The sequence below is a fragment of the Nymphalis io genome, chromosome 8 (genome assembly GCF_905147045.1).
Source record: "Nymphalis io chromosome 8, ilAglIoxx1.1, whole genome shotgun sequence".
Classification (NCBI taxonomy): domain Eukaryota; kingdom Metazoa; phylum Arthropoda; class Insecta; order Lepidoptera; family Nymphalidae; genus Nymphalis; species Nymphalis io.
Genome location: NC_065895.1, coordinates 6601893 through 6628902, shown reverse-complemented (window position 1 = coordinate 6628902; position 27010 = coordinate 6601893). Strand labels below are relative to the sequence as shown.

The 27010-nt window shown below is 34.3% G+C and overlaps 2 protein-coding genes across 2 annotated transcripts; one reads left to right on the top strand and one right to left on the bottom strand.

Moving 5' to 3' along the window:
• LOC126770340 (telomerase-binding protein EST1A) lies at positions 1–21564 on the bottom strand. The gene is made up of 24 exons (XM_050489712.1): positions 20203–21564; positions 18715–18857; positions 18108–18268; positions 16715–16984; positions 16506–16632; positions 16132–16412; positions 15890–16024; positions 15677–15783; positions 15299–15470; positions 14280–14769; positions 14092–14202; positions 12877–13035; positions 12409–12470; positions 10845–10996; positions 6756–6916; positions 6338–6411; positions 6163–6260; positions 5315–5477; positions 4493–4610; positions 3734–3904; positions 3151–3304; positions 1836–2162; positions 1527–1666; positions 1–1233 (listed from the first exon to the last, which is right to left on the bottom strand). Exons 1-24 carry the CDS (start codon positions 21254–21256, stop codon positions 1192–1194), a joined length of 4872 nt encoding a protein of 1623 aa, XP_050345669.1. The 5' UTR covers positions 21257–21564; the 3' UTR covers positions 1–1191.
• Positions 21565–22125: 561 nt separating this feature from the next.
• On the top strand, positions 22126–26334 carry LOC126770358 (TAR DNA-binding protein 43-like). The gene has a single exon (XM_050489745.1). The coding sequence runs from the start codon at positions 22294–22296 to the stop codon at positions 23527–23529; it is 1236 nt and encodes a 411-aa protein (XP_050345702.1). The 5' UTR covers positions 22126–22293; the 3' UTR covers positions 23530–26334.
• Positions 26335–27010: the final 676 nt, after the last annotated feature.

The following is a 27010-nucleotide window of genomic DNA, read 5'->3' as shown; positions in this document are numbered from 1 at the left end:
AGTATCAATGTTTATTAACATCATGATTAAGACAAAAAGTAACAGCATCAAATTTTATTCAAAAATGAAAAAGGAATTCGTTACAATAATACTCTTTATCTATATAGTAGTCAATCATTATATTCTGCATTTCATTATAAACACTTTACATATTATCTAGTAAAATAAAACCCTATGTTGAGTGTACCATCAAAACATGTTCTGCGTCATGCAAAACAAACGAATAGAAGAATATACTATATAATAATAAATTTCTCATTGGAATACGTTACAATAAAATGATTTCATTACAGATAGTAAAAGTGTGTATATTTTAAACATTTAACAAAAGTATATGTTTGTATATGTATATTTATAGTGCGATATAAAGTCATGATGGACTATCTTTGTTCGGTGTTTATTTCTTATTACTAAAATTCATCTACTCTGCAGTCGTTTTAATGCACTTAAAAATAAACATGAATTCATAGAAAAAATATAATAATAATTGCTGAGCGAAACATATTTTCAAATGGCACAATACGCATATTAAGATCGGAATAAAATTATATAAAATCAATTATTAAGTTCATCGTAACATGACAGGTTATGATAGATTAACGTGCCTTACATTATTAAAATAGCTAGCAACAAGTAAGCGGAGGAATTAGTTTAGCTAAAACTCTTACTAATGTTAACAAGGTATAATAGCAGTAACTAAATCTGGGAACGACAAAAAACAATTTCATTTGATTTAAAGAATTACAATTTATTTATTGAAATTACTACGTTAAAAATATTAAAAATACTCTTAATATATTACAAAAAGTAAATAAAAATAGCTCAGCAACATCAATTTATTGATGTACTAAAATTAATCAATAGCTTAAAATTAAAAAAAGAGACAAATATAATTAACAATGAAAATGTGGCCCAGGAACACGGAGGTGGAATCCTAAAGCTCTTAACAAAATTTATTATTATTATATCTCTCTATTGGTGTATTTTTTACTTATACTATTCAATTCCTATACTAAAGTGATACATTTAAAGCGTCGCCTTTTCGATTGCAGAACACGATTGTTGGCGACGAAAAATTCATTTCAATTCTAAATCTAACTTACGTGACGTAACAAATTCGCGTCAAAAACAATAAACCATAAGGGGTATCAACTAAAAATAGGCGCATTATTTCGGATTGCAACTAGAAAGTCAAACATCTGGACTCGGGGTAGCTGTTTCCGTGTTTGTATTCTGTAAATATTTTTTTTTTACCTTAAGTATAAAAAAAACACGACTGCCCTGAATGAATAAATTTATAGCTAGTGTCATTCAGAGTCTTGGAAGGGTTCTAACGATATAGCATACATCCAAATTTGTTTAGGCATTATTTAGTTAGTTATGGTGAACATACATATGTGCCCTGAAAACACTACACTCCTTTTTAAGCAGTATCTCCTAACTGTCAATTGAATCCGCCTCAACGGTTTTGACCGTTTATCTTTCAAAACCTACGTATACATACGTAGTTACAAAAAAATACTTACAAGCCGGTCAGGGTGCAGACCCGCCCAGTGGACGAAGGAGGGCAGGTCGCGCGCGGGCAGCTCGGCCGCCAGCGCCTTCACGCGCAGGTTGCGGTCATCCGTTAACAGCACCACCTCGCGCAAGCGTCCCACCGCGCCCTCTGCGCCGAACAAATCGTTGTCGAACAGATGTTTCATTCAAAAGTTAATATATCGATTCAACTAGACTTTTGACAGTCGGAGGTTTGCACATGTTACAATGTAAATTTAAGTTTTCTAGGATGCTTTCATATAAAAGGGTAATTATAAATAAATAATAAATATCCTAACCGTTGGCAGCGGTGGCGGCGGTGTTGGCGGCGGTGTTGGCGGTGGCTTTGGCAGGCGGGTCAGCGGAGGGGTTGGGAGTGGGGGAGAGCGCGGGGGCGGCGGTGAGGTTGGCGTGCAGGTTGAGCGCGGTGGCGAGCACGCGGTCGTCGTTGGTGCCGCGCGCCGCGTCGTGCTCGGCGGCGAAGGCCACGCCGCGCGCCGCCAGCAGCGAGCCGCGGGCGGTGGCCAGGCGCACGCCGCCGCCGCCCGCCGTGAGCCACGCCAGCGCCTCGCGCGCCGCGCCGCCCACGCGCGCGCAGCGCCGCAGCCCCTCCAGCTCCGACACCACTGTTGGAGAACATCACTTATTCAAATGAAGTCTAAGTTTGGACAATAAAAAAAGCAGAAAGGCAATTATAATTTTCAGTCATCGGTAAGTAGTCAGCCGAAGTATCGTTGACATACTCGTTTATTACGAATTACGAGTCATCGTATTAAGATATAATAATGTGACCTCCTGTGAATTCCAATTGGAGTGATTATAAGTAATCAAAAAGATACAGCCGATACTATTTGCAAAGTCGTTGAAGTTATTGGAATGTCAATATGTATAATTCATCTGGTGACGTGGTTTTTTTTTTACATTTGCCGGGAAGGCAAATGACTCTACTCCACCTGATGGTAAGTGGTAAAAGAGTCTAAACGCGACGACGGCCAGTACATTCGGGAAGAATATTCTGCACTAGCCGCCGCCGCCTTGCCGGCCCGCAAGATGCTTTGTCACGCCTTGTTTGAAGGATCCCGAGTTGTAAGAGGAGGGGAACACGTGAGCTGGTAAAGAATTTAATTTTTTCGAAGTGTGACAAAGAAAGGAGTTGCCAAATTCCTTCGTGCGCGATGGAAGTGATATCACAGTTAGACATCGAGAACCAGCACGCGTAGACTTGTGAAGGAAGGATGGGGGGTTTCATATTATTTGAATAAATTGAAGAAAAATTGACAAATATTGAGCAAGATATTCTTCATACCGATGATTATTAAAAACCGTCGGGCTTTATTTAGAGAGAGAAAAAATATGACAAGATTGTAATTCCGGTATTAATAGTGTTGATATCGTTAGCACCACTCAATTCCTTCTATATAAACAGGCTGAAACAGACCGATACATATATAATAATATAAAATTCATGATCTTTTATATGCATAGAGATGAAAACTACAACCTTCATTAACGTGAAAATACGATGACTTCCATCCGACAACACACATTCATAAACTGAAAGGCTTTCTTTTGTTCAGGGTGAAAGATATAAAAGTTTAAAGAGAAGAGACAGACCAACGAGTGGCACTGCGAGCTGGTAGGGCTGCCCGGGAGCAGCCGCCACGGCCTGCAGCAGCGGCAGGTGGTCGATGAAGCAGTTGGTGTCGGGCACCAACCAGCGCGGACGCACCTCAACTTCTACGCTCACCCAGCTGCTGCTGAGCATTTCCTGCAACACAAATGGAAACTGTAGACGGCGGCTTATGAACGAGCGATTCTCCTTCTATTACATTAGAAGGAGAATCAAAGTGCATGATATTAAAGCATTGTTGGATTTGCTCACATAAAAAATATCGTACGATCTCGACGACTTCTCGATGACCTCAAGGATTTATAAAAAAATACAGGTTTAAAAAAAGTCCGACGGATATAGTCGGCAGGCTTAAAGAGATTTACTTACGCAAAAAAATATAAATTGCGACAAATTTCTCCGTCAAGGAAAAAAATAGTCAAAGTTTTTTGCAGATTTATTCAGTAACATTGCACGAACCGAATAAGTAATAAGTTTAGTATTAATTATTTAAATAAACGTGTATCGAAATATAAATAATATTAATTTGAACTTGTTTTAGAAATGTTTTTGTAATGTGTCACAAACCTGCATTCGCTGTCGGCGTTGTTCGAGCGTGGCTTTCCGAGATTCGAGTTGCTCTTTCCTCCTAAGTAATTTTCGTGTCGTTTCGTCTGCACCATCTGGCAGTTCCTCGCTAAGACTGGTGGGACCACTCGTCATACCGCTGGCACTGTCATCGTCTCCAGAATCTTCCGTCTAAAATAAACGCGGACAATTCAGAATCTTACACCTTTCGATTCTATGGTATAAAAATATGTCCAAACCTTGTAAAGGAACGATAATTATGATTTTTAAATTTAGTCTAATATCAATTAAATATCGATATCATCATAAAGTCAGTCTCATATCGATAATAAGTTCGTTAGATTTTTAACGATCCGATACAGACCAAAACTGTGGGAAGAACACAATTACTTTTTTTTTTGCTATATAATAATTTTAATACGATATAAATTACAAATTATTTATTTACCTCAGTATTGATTATACGCCGACAATTTCCGTGAATAATATGAGACGTCGCAATGTTAAACTTCACGAGCAATATATCGCAAAAAGTAGCAATCGAGTAGAAGGGGCAGTACTGTGATTAGCGCGTATATACATAGAAATTTACTCTCGTTTTCATCGACATGTGCAAATTAACATTATGACGTCAAATACATTCGTGGCGATTTTATAGTTATGCGTTTTTTCCACATTTTATTTAATTTGTTATTGTATTTAAATTTAATTTTATTTAAAAAAAACCTTCATGTTTATAAAATAGTTATAGTAGTTTACCAGCTGTTGCAAGGGCGCGTAGTTGACCTTCGCGTGCTGCACCGCGCTCACGTACCGCGGCTGCGAGCCGTCCGGGTACTCCAGCTTCAGCACCGGCGGCTCCACGCCTACTAGGTACCTGCACATGTACTAGTAGTATCGTTTCCATATTTAACTTTATATGGCACGCCCGATTTTGAAATAGTTTTAACTAGAAGTTTGGTATACATAAATTGTGTGCCCACGCACCATCTGGCCTGAGGACATCTTGTCTCACGTGCCCTTGGCAAATTTGAACGGTACTCGGCCAATTCAGCTTTTTTATTGTATAGGTTAAGTCGTTTACTTTAGCTCTCTGTTGAATCGACTCGTAGCTGATGTGACCATTCAAAGACACTCCAATTATAGCCTTTTCTATAGTTCGCCGAGTAACCATGAATTGATGAACCAGATGCTCCGTTAGTGCTCACGTCTTGGCTTCTAATATATTTAATTAAATTTAACAAAAAGCCACCGGGTCGGAATCGCTGGCGCAATGGTTTCATTTATTCGCTGTTTATCATACTTTCGAAGCATGTTAAATTATTTGTCTAAATAACTCCGAACGTTTATGGGTCACTTCATCACCCGGTTGATGATTTTGCCATGTAATTATTAAAACGAAAAAAACTGCCTAAAACGCTGAAATCTTTTTGAATAATATTAAAAGAAGCGAAAATCGTATCGAATAATAATCGAAACTCGTAGTTTTACGTCACACTTCACGTACTCGTTCTGAAAACTGTAACTACACATCCTCGATAAGTTCCGGTACCGTCGTGATATGGCAAGCGAAGTACTCACTCGGTGCCGAAAAACAGCAGCTTGCGCGTGCGCAGCGCGTGCTCGGCGCTGTGCGGCGCGGCGGCGGGCGCGGGCCGCAGCCACGCCGCGGCCGGCTCCATGTACATGAGCGGCGTGAAGCCCGCCAGCGACGCGTCCTCCGGCAGCCGCACGCACACCAGCCCTGCCGCACGCACACACCGACTCATTGACTTTGCATTACTTTGGCGTATTTATTTTTTTAATTATAATAAGGCAGATGAGCAGGTAAAGTAATCATTACCATAGCCTATACCGACCACAAGAAAAAAAAACAACTTCGACATCGAATTGTGGCGATATAATTGGTCAATTACTTAATTATTGTGTAGATAAATCAGCTCGACTGATACATACATAGTTTACAACAAAAAAGTTAAACATCAGTAAAAATAACAAAATGTGTCCTCTACTCAAGATAAACCAACTACATTTTGAGCTCATGTTAGAAAATAAGGCACATTTTATTTAACGATTGCAGCGCCAGTTATAAAATACAAAGATGTTTTCATGTGCCACTAACGCTTGTGTGTGCCTGTGTGGCACACACAAGCGTTTGCAAATAACTAAGTCGATATACTCTAATATTTTACTACTAGACTAGTTTTCGCCTGCGACTTCTGGGAATGGAGGACAGGTGTAAAGACCCTATGTCGTGTGCCCCTAACAATGTGTAGATAAAATTTCATGTCGACCAGCTGAGTAGTTACTTATAAACACTCCTACTTTCCCATTTTTAAGATTAGTTACGATTAACCTGTAACTAACTGGAGCCAAAAGTTAAACAAAGTATGAAAATTGTAGATTAAAATCTTATCGATATACTTTACCTTCTTTCATTTCGCTTTCGAATTGGATCGATTTGTCGTCGAGGTCTTCGAGTATATTCATAAGCTTCGCAAGCCAATCCCAAGGATCGCTGTCGTTTCTGAATACGAAGAAAGTTTAATTACTCGAAAATTATTTAACCACCCGCCGCTAGTTTCAAAATATTATTATACTTACTCTATTTCGAAGTTGTCCAATGATGGTGGCGGATTCCATATGCTACTGTGACATAACATCCAATCTGACCACACCTGAAAGGAAATATATTATTCTTTGTCTTTACATTAAAGAAATATTAGTTCGAAGCTGAATCCACCTTCAACTCTCATTAGGTACCTTTAATTAAAGCTAATTATAAGGGTTACAGCAAAAGTTAAATAAGATCTCTAATAAAATATCTCCAAACTAACGTATTCTAATGTTTTCCACCATAACAAGTAGCACACTTTATAATAAATTCAATTACCTTCGCAAAATATCAGTTGTCAATACACTGTTTTTTTTTTCATTAACATTAACAATATATGAATCCTTAAAACTGACAAATATATATTTATCTTTGATAATTTCAATAGCATAATTATTGTGGAACTACCTTTATAGCGGGTAATAACAATAGTGCGTCCGCATGCTGCTGCGTGTGTGCTGGTTCCGGTAACAAGGCGCAGCAGCGTTCCAGCAGCGCGCCGAACATAAGTAGCGACACCCCCAAAGCGCATTCAAGCCATGCTGTTCTTTCACCGCCATTTTCTTTTCCTAGATTTAACAGTGTTTTATATGAAACAAGTATAAAAGTAACAAAATTTTAAATACCGTGTCTGTTATATTAATATTTGTAAAAGAATAATGGTCGAAGACTTCACTATGTAAATCATTAAAATATTTAATTTGTATATTGTTTTTCTATCTATACATGCATAACTCTTGAGCCCCTGCTGAACGTAAGACGTATGTCTTACGTTCAGTAGGGGCAGCATCCTTTGATTAAACAGCTTATATCATGAATAATTATATTCCATTGAAATTAGATACTGTATGCATCTAGTATTTTTTTTTTTATTTATAAAAAAAGAAGTTTATTACTTCGTTAGCGAAAAAAGACTAGGTCAATTAAAAATTTTATAAGCTCTGTTTTATTTAACGAGAAGTCCTTTCATTAAATGTTATTTATTGCCTTATAAAAAGACATGCTAACAAAATGAAATCGTATTATAATTATTATATAATCATAAAGTATAAAAAAAAGTAAAGGTGCTGTTACATAAAAAAATAATGTTGCAAATTTCTCGGAGAAATATTGACTTATTTAATGGATAAGAATAGAGATGGCGTTGAAGATGACGGATAACATGTCAGTGCTAGCAAGCCGGCCAGTTATAAATAGAAATAGACGGCTAAAAATACATCGCACGGATTACACCTGCAAACGTGAGTCGCTTACTATCTTTAAACTTGCAAAACTAGACGCATAACACTAAGACCGCTGTTAAGTCTAAATTAAAATCTAGTAGTAATAGCAGTTACATTAGTGATGTTGTTATTACCATAATTTATTTAAAGTCTATAAATGGTATTCGCGGCTGTTGAGGATTTTATACCTTATATTTATTGTTTAAATAAAAAAAAGTTATTTTACCTTCTTTATATAACCATTACCCGAGAAATAATAACAACTGTAAACTTTAATTGTCATTTTATGTTTTGCTTCAAAATGTTTTATTGTGTATAGATAATGACCGTATGCAAAACGAGGCGTTGATTTAAAGAAAACATTTAATTATTAATTAATAAACTTTATCTTAAAACGGATTGAGTACAATTACTAAAATCCTTTTCTAATGAATATAATCATCGATGTAAAAATAAAAGAACGGAGTCAGTGGAATCGGTTTGTTAACCCGTGGTCGTCATGTCTACAATCTCACAACGAGTGTCGACGCAGGCGACGGCGCTGACCCTACAGTGCAACAACCTCCACCTTATAATTATAAGCTTTTGTTGCACACAAAACTGCAGGAAATACGACCGCCAACGTATATTTATAAAGTATTTTTAAAGAAACCTGCAATAAACACATCATTCAAATGAAACGGCGTCAACCGAATCGGTTTTTATTTTGTTTTTATCAACCTATTACCTATTATTGCAGTCCTGATAGTCTACCATAGCTAATTACATGAGTCTAGAAAATAGCGTTTTTTATCGATTGAATAATTTCTCGCAACGATTGTATTCGTTTCGGTTCGCTTGTCTGAGAAGGTCACAAAAACTAGAATTCTTGCTATTAAAACTTAACATATTAAATAGCTTTTAAGCACTTTATAAGAAACGTATAATATTATGTATAAATCTTAACCGCTGAAGTAATTAAAATATTTTTTCGAGAATCGTTTGCTATTCGCAGAGCTGTAGAATTGCTTTTGAGAAGATATTTAATGTTTTGAAAGCAAATCAGCCATAATTTCAACAATTATGGAGTATATATCGTTATGAAAGAAGTTGTTATTTACATATATACAGATTTGATATTGATCAACTCCTACAGTTAGACTTCTCTTTGTTAAGATCAAAGATATTAAAACGTTTTACCTTTTCGTTATCAAGTTAGGTCAGGCTATTTATCCTGTCCCGTAAATTTACTTTATTATAAATTGTTATCTATTATTTATTTATTATCAATTACAGATACTTGTTTAATAAAAAACAACAAGTTTTTTTTTAATCCATTAATATATGAATTCTAAAACAAAGCTCTTGTTTTATGATTTATACTAACTTTTTCTTTAATGTTTTTTAATAATTAAAAACTCTTCAATATTTCTCAAGTTTGCATGTACAATTTGTATGGATAATTACCGTAACAGCCTGTGAATGTCCCACTGCTGGGCTAAAGGCCTCCTCTCCTCTATATATATATCGTTCAGCTCAATTTTATTTGTTATCTATTAAAAAGTTTTAATATTTTTCTTCTTCTTAGGCATAAAAAAGTATAACTTAAAATTTTTTTGTTCGAATCACCAAATCGAAAGAAACGAATATTAAAATAACGTATTCAAATACAGGCAAAAATTATATGTTATGAATAAAGTACATAAATAATATATTTAATGAATATAATCAATTTTATATTTTTTATTTAAAAAAACACGCTTTGATATTTGAGGAGAGCACTTAAAGTTAACTTCTACATATATTAAGCATTTGTTTTTTATGGTAATGATTAAATTCAAAATCATCAAAGGATGATGCCACGATTTGTATGCACTGTGGTCCCACCCTCCAATAGCTACGTGTAATACATCGTTGGATAGGTATTTTCAAGCTGAACATAAGTTACTATGACGCTAAGTTCCAAATCTTAGTCCGTTGAGAGTTATGAATTACCACGTCAGTTTTATAATATTTAAAAAGAATGTTTTCTCCAATACAATGCATTCTGTGAATTAATACTAGTAGAAACTATCTATCTACCGTTATCATAAGAGTCAAAAGGAGCTTTTTTTTAAAATTAAAAACAATATTTAAGCTATTTTATGTTGTTTTTATTTATTTAATAAGTATTTGTTCATAATAAATTCACACATTTTTATTCCTACTCTGCGTGCCAAACAATTGATACATTTTTATCATTTGGACAATTAAAAAACTACTAATGGAGTCCAAAAAATTTGTGACTAATAAAAAAAAATCAAAGATGAGCGTGTTAGTCTGAACTTGGTAAAAGATGTTACCAAGTAAAGACTTATATGGATTACCTGCGCGAAAAAAGTATTTGGCTTTTACTTAAACTGCCATATTTAATAAATCATAACTCTGAACGAACTAAGATGTAAAACTTGGAGCCATAGTAACTTTTGTTCAGCTCAAATATACCTATCCAACGATATACTACATGTAGCTATTGGAGGGGAGGGTGAACCAAAATTTGCATAATCCTTTGATTAAAATTGGACGAAGTTAATTAGAGCCTAAAATTTTATATAAAAAAAAATATATATTTTCATTTAAATTCATTACTAGGGTATGTACTAATTTAATTTGTCAAAAAAATAATCGCTGTATTATTTTACTTAATATCTCAAAAGTATTATGTATACAGCTTTCAATAACTTATAAAACGTAATCTTGGCTTTAGTTTATACTAATTATAAAAGTTAATGATATAACCGGGTCGGATTCCAGCTTCTCCAAGTAATAATAACGGCATAACATGCTATCCGATGCACGCACATGACCGTCACAAGGACAATACACTCAAACCGCTATAAATAAATGTATGACATACAAATTACGAGCGGAAATCGAACCCTGTGAATTGTTAAATCGTTTTTCGTGTCTGTTGCAAATTATATTACGTACTAACGTTCGACGTATCTTCGCGGAACCGATTGTGCTAAGCAAGAGTATAAATAACTCGTATTAGAATGTCAAACGGATAATGTATTGTAATCACTGACAATCAATGATAAAGAAGGTTATTCTAAATTGCAGGTTTTTTCATCTTTTCAGATCAGACATAAAAGCATTTTATTTCTTATAGTATTACAGTATTACAGATGCACCTTGTTTTATAAGAAGTAAGAGGAAGAGAGAGAGAGAGAGAGAATAAAGAGATACAGGAAGAGAATCACAACTAGGGATAAAGAGTAATGCAATAGAGAGAGAGTAGAGAAATAGGGGTTACCTTTGAGTGAGGCGGCGGTGGTCTCGACGGCGAACATGTTGAGCGCGGTGAGCTGCAGCAGGCGCGCGGCGGGCGTGGGCAGCGGCTGGCGGTGCAGCAGCGCGCGGAACTGGCGCAGCATCTGCGCCGCGCTCGCGTGGAACGACTCCATGCTGGCGCGGGCAATACTTTAGTTACGCGCGTACAGACTTACGAACACATCCAATTATCTATACATATAATAAATCTGTGTGTTCTGCACATGGAAGGTGAGTAAAACTATTACCGGAGGCCTAGGACCCAAAACAATGATTGTTAGAATTTTTGTCCGTTTGGCTGTATGTCAAACATTTATTCGATACATTTGCTAAAAAATAAGTATTCTTCCAATGTAAGTTAAACTCAGATCTATATAAACAATCTTATTAAATAGGGTTCAGCTTATGCTGGTATATGTCGGTTAACCGTCTTAATATGTCTATGTTGTAAGTATAACCATTTGTATAGTAATCTAATTTGTTCTAAAATAATGCATAATTTGCAGTCGTTTTCAGAAAATATTAATTCTTATTAAAGATATCGAAATAAGACCATAGACTGTTTTTAGTACTTTTCTAGGTTTGACATACATACGTATTTATTTTCGGTTTGTAAATAACCGAAAATAAATACGTAAAACGAACCGGAAGACGCAGCGTGGGCAGGCCCCCTACAAGGTGGACTGACGACTTAGAACGAGTCGCAGGAAGCCGTTGGATGCGGGCAGCGCAAGATCGGCCAACGTGGAAATCCTTGGGGGAGGCCTTTGTCCAGCAGTGGACGTCTTTCGGCTGATATGATGATGATGATGATTGTAATATAACTTTGTAAGTTAAAGTTTATTTCGTTTCGTTGCTACATTTTTTTTCATGGTTTTGTTAAATTTATACTTATTCGGTTAGTTTGACAAGTGAAGTAAAGCCTTAAACATATACAAATAAAACATAAAAATAGTTAAAAGTAGTACAAATCGTGATCGCATGGAATGGTGGCGAGAATGCTAACAGCATTTTCCCTTTGAATCGCAAATCCAATTCTCTGCGCGAAAAATCAACCAGTTAGTCGGTTAATTGAGAAAAAAAAGAGAGAATAAAAATTGAGAAAAAAACGCATAGGCGAGCCGGCCGTGAGAGTGTCATGGTAACACGCGAAAGCGATCCACGAAGCGCCACGGTGCTTCTCGTTAAGATGGAAAGGGTACCGCTGGTTTTTTAGTGGGTATGTCGATGTTCGCACTCGGCGCCTTTTACACCGGCGAGCCTCACATAACCCCCACTGTTCCCGTGGGGAACATGTAATGCGTTTTTCCAGTGTTAAAAAAAAAGGAGCTGATTCTCATTAGGACTAGTTCTCTTTTGTTAATTTGTATAGACTCATATAGCTTAATAAGGATGGCTTTTTTTTAAGGCGCCATGGGCAGTTATCATGTAGAAGCTGAAGTGCTAAAGTGTTAGAGAGACTAGAGAGGCGTTTCTTGTAATGTAATTATATTATATAAATTAAAAAATAATATATGTAGAAATCATTATATATATATAATACTTACTCAATTTTTGTTATTAGTTTCCCATGAACATGTAAATAACTCGTGATGAAATTTTTATTTAACTGAAACAAAAATAAGTATTAACCTAGAAATACTTTAAGTTGTAAGATATGTATGTATACGAATAATGAAACGTATGTGAATGGCTAATTAACGTCACCGCCATTGTTATACATATATCAAAATCTCATCTTTTCGGTATGATAGACTTTTATACTGTTACAGCGCGTAAAAGCTAAATTTACAGTATTTAAATAATTTACATACATTATCAGTAATATTTTTAAATGAAAATCAAGCTACGCTTTCGCAACGCAGGAATTTCCTTCGATTATATCTCCTCTATCCAAAGAATAATACTTGTCGATTTAATTGAATGGAGAAAGTCAGTGATAGTTTTTTACCAATATCGATATTTCCAAAAAAATTGAAGAATCTGAAGAAGAGCAAGGTAGGAGGGCGGCGTACCTCGACGGGCGTCATGGAGGCGAGCGCGTCGTCGGCGCTCAGCGTGGTGGTGCGCTGGCCGCCCGCGCGCACCCACACCTCGCGCCGCAGCCCCGCGCACGCGCTCTCGCCCCGCGCCGCCTCCGCCGCCGCCTGCCGCTTGCGCTCTGCCGCCTCGTACTGTCGCACCGGCAAACGGGTTCTATTACGTACTATTTCAAATCTACCGAACTATCGTCCCCTCAAGCCGACTGTTATTGGTTTATCGATTACATTTAAGGTATACATAGTATGAAGTAATATTCCACATATTATTTTTATAGTACTTGTATAATACTAAAATTATTACGCCGCCTTCAGCATCTCACAAAAAATAAAAATAAATTTATAATACCATAGCATTTGAGCCATATTCTGGTAAATACATGTAAGCAATTTTTCTTATTTCAACAAAGAATTACAAATAAGTAAACTTAATATTGCTTTGTACACAAAAAACAACATTTAAAGTTTATTATTCCACTTTTCCTTCACAATTTCTTATTACCTTTTTACTAAAAATAATTCTCTTTTAAAACATAAAATCTTTCTTTTAATCGTCATTTTAATTTTTTTTAATTATCGCATATAAACTATTAAAGAAACTTAAATGCCAGATTGAAGGCAAACATTGAAGAAATATTACAATGATTTCTTTAAATTTACTCTATTTCGGCGGTCTGAGTAATAAAACGAAAATAAGGGGGAACGAAGTGAGATCCTACACCGAGTGTCTCTGCTTCAAGAAATAATTCTAATAAAGACACGCGCCGAAAAATTCGGATATATTGGCCTCTAGTGCTAGACGTTCTAGCCCTTTGAACAAAACTAAAACTAAGCACAACACGGTATACATTAAAATCGTAAAATCTGTCAATCAATGTCTGTTACGGTAAGGGAATTATAATGTATGTATTATGATGGAATATTTGGAAAAAGGGGGGTTATATTTTTCAAGATTTTTGCAAGATTCGTTAATATTTGAAATGAGTATGTGTATATACCGTTAATATTAATCGAAAAGCATTATTGCTTTATCGCATTCACACAATTCCTTACGACACGGTTTCGGTTTTTTAAAAATCATTTAAGAGTAAGAGTAACAAAAATAACTAAATCTAATATTATTCGAGATAAATTGCCTTTATGAAGAAATCTATATAAATAATAAGCACATAACACAAAAAGCATTCAAACCTTCTTTCTATTTTCTTCGAATAGCGACAACAGACTTTCACGTGCCGATTGAAATGGATTCGAGGACATTAAACTTCTCATATAATAATAGACTGCATCGAGTTTTCTTCTCTGAAACAAACATAAATATTAAGTAACTGTACACATTTGCATTAAAAAAGAAATACCATAATACATTATCAACTTACGGCATATATTGCTAAAATAGCTAACTGATTATATGGTCTACCATTTTTAGGATTTATTAGCTGTGCTTTGGTGTACCAAAATTTACTTTTCGCGTAATTATTCGTTTCATTCACTTGTTCTTTATATCTAGCTAAGTCACCAAGGAATACATATAACTTTTGAACCGATATTAATGCTAAGCCCACGTAGCCGAGACCTTTCGGCGGCAAAACGTGATTGTCGTTTATGTAGTCTTCGGTATTGAATTTATAAGTCTTCTCCAAAGTTTGCACGAGATTCTCGAAGAAAACGTTTCCCTCCTCAATGATAGTATTTATCAATTTCACTACTTCGGGCTTCTCTTCGGGAGTTACTGTAGAAATACTTTTTCTTAAATTTTCAATAAAGTGATAGTATAAAATTTTCCAAAACTGGTGTTCAATGTTATCAGCTTGGCAGTATTTTAAATCGGATGTTAACAGCCTCTCCAGAGCACCTTGTAGAAATTTTCTGTGGAAGAAAAGTCTTTGTAATAATATTTAATACATATAATTAATAGACACAATGTACAACGACGTACATGGCAACAGTACAGGGCAATACATACGTAAGGATGAAGTAATTATAAAAGTAAGGTTTATCAATACATAATCGATATCACATTAATATAAGAAAAGGCATTACATATTTTATAAATTTGTTTGTTTCAAAACAAAATATTGGAAATCGATATATATCGTGTTCAATTATAAAAATTGATATTAAAAAAGGATTCTATGTACTGATGACGCTTCAGTTCCAAAAGTACACGAAGCGACGTGACAAAGTTAAATAGGTTCTAACGACGGAAAGTCAAAAGAACAAAGGACGAAAGAGGAAATACATCCTGGTCATAGTTAGCACTTAAATATTATAAATACACAAATTTTGATGGTCATTATAGTCACGCAATATTTTGTAAGATTTGGTGAATTCATAACTAAACAAAAACTTGTCGATTTACTATTACTACGGATAGTGTATACTCTTAATAGCTGACCTGGTGTCGGCCACGTCGGGCCAATCGCGGCTGAGCGCGAGCGGGCCGCGCAGCGTGTGCATCTTGAGCACGGCGTCGGCGCGGTCCACCTTCTGCAGCAGCGACACGTGCCGCGCGCCGCGCTGCGCGTCGCCCGCCTCGTAGCGCCCCGAGCCACTCAGCGGCGACGACGCTTTTAAACGTTACGCGTTCATTAGTAGCAAACGTTTCAATAATCGTTGTTTTGTATTTTAACTTCATGGAAATTATTTATTGATTTTCAAAGTCAAAGTCTAAATCTTTAATCAATATAGAAGCATTACACTTACTTATTAAGTGTCAAATGAATCAACCATAATCTAAAATAAGTTGACTTGTAAATATAATTATTATCCTTACCACGTTCTAATCTAACGTCATGTTTCATCGGGCTCGTTTGTACAATTATTGGTTTAGATGGATTATGATGGTCGAATAGAGTTTTTTGAGTATCTGAAGATCCACGTCTAGAACAATTAAAAAAACCTTTATTAATTTTATTGATAATATAGTGTATTATGAAGATACTGAGAATTATTTCAAAGAAAAATATATTACAAAAAAAAATCTTACCCTTGATCTTTTTGCATATGACTGATAGAGCTTTGAGGTAAGATGATCAAGCCGGGATGAGATGTCGATTCTGACGTAGATTTTTCCGATAGAACACTATTTAATCTGTTCCGGTGGTTAGTGCTCTCAGATTGTCTAAAGAAAATAAACATCTTTTAGTAACCATAAAAGTACTAGTAGTACATATACTCGTAACAGAGGAACACAGGATCTAATGAATACAAATCATTACATAAACATACCGATCGGCGACGTGGTGCTTCTTAGACTCGATGATCTCGTCGCGCCAGTTGACGTTGGTGGGCGCGGGCTGCGCGCCGGGCGGGTGCGGCGCGGGCGGCTGCACGGCGTCGGCGTGGCGGCGGCGCCGGCCCGTGTGCTTGCGCGAGCGCCGCGCGCCGCCCGCGCCGCCGCCCGCGCCTCCCGCGCCCTCGCCCGCCTCGCTCACTGCGCTCGGCGTTGGCGAGTGTTTCCTTTCTATACTGGGCCCTCGTCCGCCGTTCCATGACGAGTTATTTTTTTTCTAAAAAAAACAAAATTAGGATTGCGGTAATTCTTACAAATCAAAATTTTGTTGGTAACAGTTGGTCACATGAGTAAACACTAAAGCACATACCTGATTTGCAGAAGTCCAGGTACCAGATTTACTAGCTGAGGATGGGACTCTAAACCCATCAATATCCTTAGGACTTGCAGCTCTATGAGTTGATGTGTCCCTGCTGTTGCATTGCGATACTATCATTCTATGAATCAAAATATGAATTTAAAGGTTAGCAATTTGTTTTCCTCAAGTAGAAAATTTATAAAATATTATTCTATTGTTACCTTTCGGAGCTCTGTTCCCTGCTGTATGATCGCAACGACCTCCATCGATCTAAGTCATCTCTACTGTTACCAATAGTAGACGAACGATTACTACGGTGACTGTCACGTCTTTCTCTTTCCCTTTGTTTAAGGCCGTATGCCATCGCCTCATGGTGTATACTAACATTACTATCCTTCCTGTTTCTCTCTGGCTCATACTGTATGCTGACATTGCTATCTTTTCTATTTCGTTCTTTCTTTTCAGGATTTCTATTCCCTCGGCTTGAACTCCTGCAAGAATTATAAAAAATGGTAAATGTCACCATCTATTAATATTTATTTTCAAATAGTTTTAATGAGCTATACTAACTCCTCTATGTTACCTTTGACTCCGTCCAGAAAACTAACCAAGATACATTTATATTATGCTTAATAGATGGTCAAACTTAACCTTATACACAGAACAGTTTCCTGTTTTTATTTTTTTATATGTCCGGGATGGCAAATGACTCTACTCCACCTGATGGTAAGTGGTAGTAGAGTCCAAACGCGACGACGGCCAGTACAGTCGGGAAGAATGTTCTGTACTAGCCGTCACCGCCTTGCCGGCCTGCAAGATGCCTCTTCACGCCTCGTTTGAAGGAACCCGGGTTGTAAGAGGAGGGGAACACGTGAGCTGGTAAGGAATTCCATTTTTTGGTAGTGCGACAAAGAAAGGAGTTGCCAAATTTCTTTGTGCGCGATGGAATTGATGTCACAGTTAGGCGATGACATCGAGAACCAGCTCGCGTGGACTTAAGAAGGAAGGGGGAAGCAGGAATTAGAGAAAACAATTCCTCAGAGCACTCGCCGTGATACAGTCGATAGAAAGCGCTCAGTGCTGCTATCTCACGACGCAATTGTAAAGGTTCAAGGGTGTTTGTGACCTTTACGTCGCCAATAATGCGTACTGCACGTCGCTGCAACCGGTCCAAGGCCTCCAGTAGGTACTTAGCGGTCTGTGTTGGTGAGATTAATCCTTGTGACCTTGCATTTATTGAATGACATTAATGACATTCTTTGTTTAACTAAGAATTAATAAATAATCATTTTCTAAGGTTTTTGTCAGCAGGCTATTTGCCAAATACATGCACTGTTAACTTAAAATTGAAACTGTATTAAAATTTACCATATCAACGAGTTTTGTTTGCACAATTGTGCCTTAATAGTAGAGGACGTGTACGAGTGAGAATGCGTACCAGTAACATACTAGATGCTGTAAAATAAGACTAACAGTTGCTATGTTTAATAAATTGTACAGATGATACAACACTCAGTATAATGAATCTAATCTATTATGAATTTCTATTTTCATCATGTCAAAAGTTTCAGAGTTATGGGTAGTTAATAAATTGTTATGTAAATCCACAATTACCTTTTATCTCTACGACGAGGTCTACCATTTCTTCTTGAGTCACGTTGCTCGACAGTTTTATTTTCTTGAACATTAGAAGGTTTCGTACTTTGAGAAAATGAAGCGGACGAATCACACAAATCATCAAGTTTTATGTTCTTTTCTACTTCTTCTGTCCAATCCTGTAATAATACAGGTCAATACAAAATTTAAATATATTTGTTTTAATGAAAATTTCAATTTCAGAATTCTTTTTATAATAGATACTAATAAATGAGGAAAAATTTTATTGTATTGCTCAGCTAGAAAAACTATATCCATAAAACTTATTGCTTGAGAAATAGCACATTTTGGTGAAGGTTTATAGTATACAAGCAGTTTTAAAATTATTATACAAGTAGTTGTTCTTCGCAGTTTCACTTGTTTTTGGTTTAGACTATTAATGTGACAAGTGTGAATTTAATATTCTTGTTTTAACTAAATGACAATTATGCTTTCCATAATACAAAAAGTAATGTCATTTCTTCATAATATTTAAAGTAATATATAATGATAAAATAAAGTTAAGATAAGACACAACAAGCACATTTCAGAATGTATATGTAGTTAAATTATATATTTAACTTACCAAATTAGTCATTTCTGATAGGTTTGTAGATATTTGTGAAATAGATTCACTGTCATTATGGTTTTCACTACTATCTACTTCTCTACTATCTTGTTCTGTATGATTTAATCTTGTGTCATTTCTACTAATACCATTTTTGGAACCTAAAAAAATGCTCTTTGCATTAATAATGCATATAAAGTAGTTATGGAAGGAAATGTCCCACAGTTAGGCAGAACTTTACTGGTGGTAGGGCTTTGTGCAAGCTCGTCTGGGTAGGTACCACCCACTCATCAGATATTCTACCGCAAAACAGCAATACTTGATATTGTTGTGTTCCGGTTTGAAGGGTGAGTGAGCCAGTGTAATTACAGGCACAAGGGACATAAAATCTTAGTTCCCAAGGTTGGTGGCGCATTGGATATGTAAGCGATGGTTGACATTTCTTACAATGCCAATGTCTAAGAGCGTTGGTGACCACTTACCATCAGGTGGCCCATATGCTCGTCCGCCTTCCTATTCTATAAAAAAAAAAAAAAAAGAAGCCCTCTCAAGATGATTTTATTAATATGTATATATATGAACATGAAAACATGAAACATCAAGTACAAGAAAACTCTGTTATGCTTGTCCAGATTTGTGCCTAGTCTTTCATTAAAATTCACATTTTCTATGTGATGAGTTATCTCGGCTGCCATAAATCATGAAAAAATCCAGCAAGGTCTTTTTTATGGATATTTTATCATATTGTAAATTTGAAATATGTAATTAATACAAAATCTTTTTATATCATATTGATTCATACTGACTGACTGATAAAGGGGATGAAAGTCCTTTATTTTTGAAGTGGTATGAAAATTGCTAATAATCAATTCAGAATTATGATACGAGCAATGGTGCAGGTAAAGTATTTCATATCAGAAAAATTAGACATTTATCGAAAAATTTAGCATTTATCATTCTAATATATTACTATATTCATTCCAATTTATAAAACATTTTTTTCTGCATGTACCGTCCTAAATTTATTGAATTGATTTCCAAAGTTGCAGGCCATTCAAAACTTTAACTTACCTTTAAAATAAAATACTTAAAAATTGTAGTAAGTTACTAAAAACTAAAAGTCAAGTTTTTTTTCATACTTGTCCTTTAAAATTCAAATTAAAATGCAAATATTAATAATTATATTTAAAAATCAATTATTTATACAAACATTCACAGTCATAATATACAAAAGAGGTCTCAATACTTGAAGTATAATTTAACTTAACTTTGTATGATACAAAGAATGCAGAGGTTTGCATCCCTTTTTTATGCTTAAAACAAAAATATAATGTTTACACAAAAAATTAGCAATTGAATGCAGGTAAGTTTGTTTTTATGTAATGTGTAAAATATGTATTGAATATTTATAAATAAATGTTAAACCAAATTTGGTAAACTTGCTTATTATATACATATATTTTATGATGATCCAGAGACTACTTTGGCTAAATATTTATTACTAACCTCTATCATTTGATTTATTTTTATTTTCATAATCACTGCTTAGTGAATCTGATTTGTCATAACCACTTTTTTCCAGTGCATTAGGTTCATGTAAATTCATATATGAATTACTTGGAGTCGATCTTCTGGAATTCTGTACTTCATAATTTTTTAAATACGAATTTATAAATTTCTCTCTATCAAAGTTTTCATTTTCCCTTAAACGGCCTCTTCCTCTGGAAGGTAAGGTCTGAGACCAGTTTGTATCACTAGAGTTATAAAATGGGCCAGAATTGGAAGATGACTGTGTCATATCATTGTTGCTGTAACGATCTTTATTTAATTGGTCTACACTATCAAAACTTTGATGTCCTGATTGTTCTAAATATTTTTTCCTAAATCGTGGTGGTATATTGTCTAAGTTTATGTGCTTAGGTCGAGAGTCAGAAGTAAAACCAGCTGAATTTCTTCTCCCAGATGGAGGTTTGCCACCAGACCTAGATTTATGGCGTCCTGCCCATGTCTCCATACTTCTACTATCTCTATTTCTGTCTAAAGATTTTTGTTCATATAAACTTTGACTTGGTGATACTGACCTAGCTTCCGAGCCTTGCCTGTAATGCCTATTATAATTACCATCATTATCTCTATACTGACAATCTCTTTGAGAAGAATCTTTTGAATAAGGCCCTGTATCACCAATAGAAGTATGATTATCTTGTTTGGCTGATGATCGTCTCTTATTATATTGACTAGTATTATCACATTTTGAAGATGCTTTAGATTGCTTGTCAATATCTGAGTACGAATCTCCTGTCCTTGGTACGTAAAGCTGCTGTTCAGGCTTTCTATGACGAGTGTTTGCTACTTCTCTACATGTGACATTGACATCTTCACCATTTACAGAGTGCTGAGACCCGTAATGAGCATCTCGTCCTTTTGGGCTATTATCTAAATCATAGGAATCCATTTTAGCATCCAAACCATACCTAGATCGTCTTAAGGGTCCACTACCTGGTTTATAAAGTTTCTGTTGACGTTTCACTTTTTTATAATCTTTGTAGTCATCATCCATAGCAATGACACATTGAAAAATAATTGTTTAATATTATAACATTTTCTTAATAAAAACTGTAATTCATTTAACTTGATATAATTATTATCATAAATTTAACAGTTCACTACAGGCATAAAGGTTATGTTAAATGCCTCAATAACTAGAGTTGTGCAATTTAACTTTTTTTTTAAATTCAACAACAGTTTTGTAAAGAAAATGCTCACCACGTTTAAACTTATTATCAAAAAATAAATATAATTATAATGAAAACAATGCATCAAATAATATACGTTTGTATTATGTCCATTGCCCACAGAACCAAAATATTTGCTGGATTGCGTAGTTGCCAACTGTTAATATAATTTACCCCTTAAGATATATTATACATATTTCACCTCACTACCAGATTAACTTATTCTATGGTGTAATCGAGTTAAAAACTTGTAGCTGCTTGGAGCACCTTAATTAATTATAATTAAAGGAAACAAAAAAAGAATCCTCAGTTTGTAGACCTATCTAAATTAGACGTAAAAATATAAATAGATAAGCAAGTTATTTATTATAATAAATTGATCATTCACTTTGCATCAATTTTTTAGCATCACAGTGAGTAATAAAATATTGCACAAAAATGATTTAGCAGATTTATAAGAAAGGTGTATTACGTTTAAAATAACCATTTGATATTGTACAGTTGTCCCTTCTTAGATAACCTAAGAATTTGCTATATTATATAATTCATACAGGGAATCGTACGGTAACATTGGAAAAAAACTGTCACATTTAGAAAGTTGTCTAGTTTCTTGCTATAGCGCGACTATTTACTTTTGATACTTTAATTCGTATGTTATTTGTAGAGGATAGGATGTGATGAAAGACCAAAATTTACAGTTCAAACTATGTTGTCAACCATCAAATTGCAATGGGTTCCTAACCCGTAGCTGACGTATTTTATATTTATATGAAATATAAGTTGTACAGATTTAAAATATAAGTGAATTAGCAGTGTTTGTTTTTATCTAATATTATTTAATATAGTTCATGATTAAGAAATAATGTCCTTCGAGTACTTGCCCGTGGCCGAAGATGAAAATGAAGAACCCATAGAACTTCCCATCGAAGAAGATGGAACGTTGATGTTAACAACAGTGTCTGCGCAATTTCCTGGATGTTGTGGTCTTAAGTATCGGCATCCTGAGACTAAAACATTTAGAGGTATCAGGTTAAGAGATGGCAGATTGTACCCTCCTCCAGAAGGTTGGGGTAATTACTTGTACATCTGTAGCTTTCCGAAGGAAAATAAAAGAAAATCAGGTGAAAGTTCAGAAACTTCTTCAATCAAAAGTAAACGAAATGATAATCTTTGCTCTGATTTAATAGTTTTGGGCTTGCCATGGAAAGCTACTGAACAAACTGTACGTGAGTACTTTGAGAAGTTTGGGGAAGTTCTAATGGCACAATTAAAGCGCGATCCTAAAACTGGTATGTCAAAAGGTTTTGCGTTTATACGTTTTTCATCTTACACATCTCAAATGAGAGTATTAGCACAGAGACATATGATTGATGGTCGCTGGTGTGATGTACGGATACCCAATTCTAAAGAAGGTTCAGTAACATCAATGCCTTGCAAGGTTTTCGTTGGACGCTGCACTGAAGACCTAACAGCTAATGATTTGAGGGAATATTTCTCACAGTTTGGTGAAGTTACCGATGTTTTTATTCCAAAGCCATTTAGAGCATTCAGTTTCATAACATTTTTGGATCCTGAAGTCGCACAAAGTCTATGTGGTCAAGACCACATTATAAAAGGAGTATCTGTTAATGTGTCAAATGCATCACCTAAACAAAATAAAAGTGGATCAAATCAACGAAACTTACCAAGTAGAAATTATGATGAAGGACACCCACATAATGCATCAAATAACAACTCTTGGAGTAACCGTAATATGGACATGGTAAACATGCAAGCTTTAGGCCTATCAGGACAACATGGTCAGACTGCTGTAGCTGGGGGTGGAGGTCAAGGACAAGGAGGCAGTATGCCCCTTGGCATGGGGGGCTTACCAGTAAATCAGGCACTTGTAGCAGCAGCATTGAATCAAGCAGCTGGGTGGGGTTTGATTAACAATATACCATCTGCGGGTTCAGATCAGGGTGCCTTTGCAGGACCGGGATCATCAGCTCCACCTGCTCCCCCAAATTTTCTATCATGGATGCAACAAGGTAATTCTGCACAGGGACCTTCTAGTCAGTGGGGACAAAGACATCAATCCCAAGGCCACTCCGTTTGAACCAGTGTCTGATTTGATAAGCTCACAATAATCTCTGTGATTGTAGCAAGAATTAGATAATTATTATTTGTCATTATCTACAAAGCAAATGGGTTGTTCTGTCGGTGAAGAGTGGTTTGCTAATGATGTTATTAATTTATTATGGAATTGCTTGTGTTTTGTTGTTTTCTTGATACTATAACTGTTAAAATTGCATAGGTAAAACATTGGAAACATTTAAATCTGTAGGTAGTGCCTTTATTTTGCAAATATTAGGTAATTGTTTGTGTGCTTTTTAATTTCAAGTAATTTTACTTTTGACTATGTTTAGCCCACAATTAAAAATTGCAACAATATAATGTTTTAAAATAATAATTTGAGTGAAACCCCGTTATATATATTTTATATACAATATTAAAATGTCTTCATTTTGTATAACAATGAAATAGAATGATTATAAATCTTAATTTTTCTTATTGTTGTTGTATAATATATTTTTAGTTGATGGGTTTCTGTTAATTCCTGTCCTGTATTTCAACTAGTTAGACTTTTTAATTTGGTACTTTCATGGCTTTTGGATATGATTAACTGAAGTTAGGTATTTGGGACAGTTATGTTAAAACCATAATATTAAAATTATTTCTTATAAAAGTTTGTTGCTATATATTGTATGTTATTTTGAGTCGCATATTCAAAATATTTAACAATTTATACAAAAGTATATATGAGCTTGTTTTATTCTACATATTATACATACATTGGTGTTGTCATATTTTCTTACCCAACATTTTATACATCCCAAAAATAAGTTGTACCTATCATAGATTAAGTGTACTGTGCTTTGTACATTAATAGATATATGTTTTTACAACAGACTGTTGAAGGTTCATACTTGTATAGTAAATGATAGAGCTCTATTGATTGTTATCATTGTTTATCAAATAATGTTGATTATTATAAATTTATTATGTGTGTTTCCTCAGGATATGTGCAAATTGAGGGTAAATGTCTATTTTTGACTAAATAAATGGCTAGATATCTTTGTGACTTAGCAATGTGGAATTGTTCGAAGAATGGGTACCTAGCTATAGATATATTTAATCCACTGGCAGTATGAAAAAGTGAACATAATTGTAGAGAAGATCTAAATGATGTTGGTACAAATTTTAAGACTGTAACTAATTTTCCATAAATTATATAAATGAAATAGTTTATAATATAAATATATATTTACAAATTAGTGCAAATATAAAATTTGAAGTCAAATCTTGAAATAAAAATTATAAACAATTAATCTTTAAAAATGATGTAAACTTTACGAAAAGAAAGACACCATTTATTTAAACTTGATTGTATATTGTTTACAGTTACAAAATGTCAGAGATGGAAATGTAGTGTAACATTATTATATAAAACTAACAAAATAAAATGACACTGTTTGATTAAATAACAATTTGACTGGGATAACCACATTAATAATTAAATAAAATTTACCACTTAAACTACACCTGCACTTGAAATTTAAAAAATGTCTATTACTTAAGTCAGTGGAGTTATTTATATAGTTTTTAAAATCATTTTTCTGATTCTTCTTTTTCATTTAACTTGTTTTAAGAAAAAAATATGTTATCTATACATGATTGTATTGATGATGAGTGATAATTATAAAAAATACTAAACCATCTATATACATGGGTACCTATTCAACATATTTGTATATTTATACTTCAAATTGAATAATTATGCTTTGTGTTTTTTATTTATAATTCTTTGAATAATTTTGTTTTCATTTGTATTTAAAGTTTTTTTGTTTTATTAACTTATTTAAAATTGACCAAATATGGTTCTTATTAGTGCCTGTTATATGAATAGATTTTAATGTCTGATGAATATTACCTGGAAAAAATATAATTTTATAAGCTAAAATGTCAATTTGATTACATATAGAATAGAATAAAGAGATGGAATGGTATGTCAAATCAAGCGTAAACATTGGTGACTGACCAATATTACCAAATAAAACAATAATTTTACATCTTTAGTTCAATTCATAAAGTGCAATATGTACTCTATAATTGCCTTTAAATAATCTAAAGCTACAGTGCTATCACATACATGTTTCAAACATGGATCATCCATTTTCAAGTGTGTGCTTAGTCATGATTTACAATGTACCATTATTATTAAAATCCCACTGACTTCAATAGGATCAAACAAACACGGTGCTAAAAGGTTTAAAGCAAATATTATTTTTGTTTTATTTTATAGAAGTATTTAATTTGTAGAAGGCATTCGGCTGATTATTTATTTAATTAAGTAAAATATATCTGACTTGAATTCAGTTTTTTTTTAATTTAAAGCATTCGTATTTATCTATCAACTTTTTAATGATTATCTTCAGAAGTAATTATTGTTAAAATATCTCTGATATCAATTAGGTAAAAAATATATATGTAAATGACCTATTGATGTCAACAGCCAATGCCTGTTTTGGAGTATTGATAATATATGTATATATATTTTTTTGTATTGTACATGAAAAATTTAATTACTTTAAATTGTTTGTTTTTTTTTTTAAGTACATTTATACTAATTTATTATTGTAACATAGATTTCATAACTTTAGTAAGTCTCTTACAAACTGTAGTAATATTTATATATTAAAAAAGAATTATGTATTTAATTAATATATGTATGTGTTGATAAAAGCATCGCTGCATCCTTTTTTAGCTTTTACTTTATCTTTGTCTCCACACCAGTTTTATTGATTCTATTGAATTTGTTTTTGTGTCTGCGTTGATTTAATAAAGTACTTAAAACACAATAGCATGGTATCGCATGATTTCTCTAGAAATTATATATATATAAAGCTACCCGTCCCATCCGTCCATATATACTATACTTTAGGTTCTGAGTTAAGATTGAACCTCCACCATTATAGCGCTAATATATTTTACGAGTCACCAGACGTTTTTTATTTCTCGTAAGTACGTTTGTTTTAATATCTCAAAAGCTACTGGACCTCATTGCAAAGTATATATGATTTACTTGGTAAGTAAGACTTGGTGCAAGCCCGTCTGGGTAGGTACCACCCACTTATCTACTGCAAAACAGCAATATTCAGTATTGTTGTGTTCTAGTTTAAAGGGTGAGTGAGTGTAACTAAAGGCACAAGAAACATAATATCTTAGTTCTCAAGGTTGGTGGCGCATTCTTTATGTATGGAACGGTTGATATTTCTTATATCGCCAATGTCTATGGGGAGTGGTGACCACTTACCATCTGTTTGCCAGTCCGCCTACCTATTACATAAAAATACGGTAATTATTATTTAGAAAAGAAGTAGTTCTTTCAGAATTTAATGTTTTACTTAAAAAAAAATTAATAATGATAATTCTCATTGAAATTATGATAAGAATAAATGGAAGATTTTGCAATAATCTACTTGCAATTAATTTAAATAGTACTAGATTTTTAAGTTATTTTTAATATGCTTTTGAAA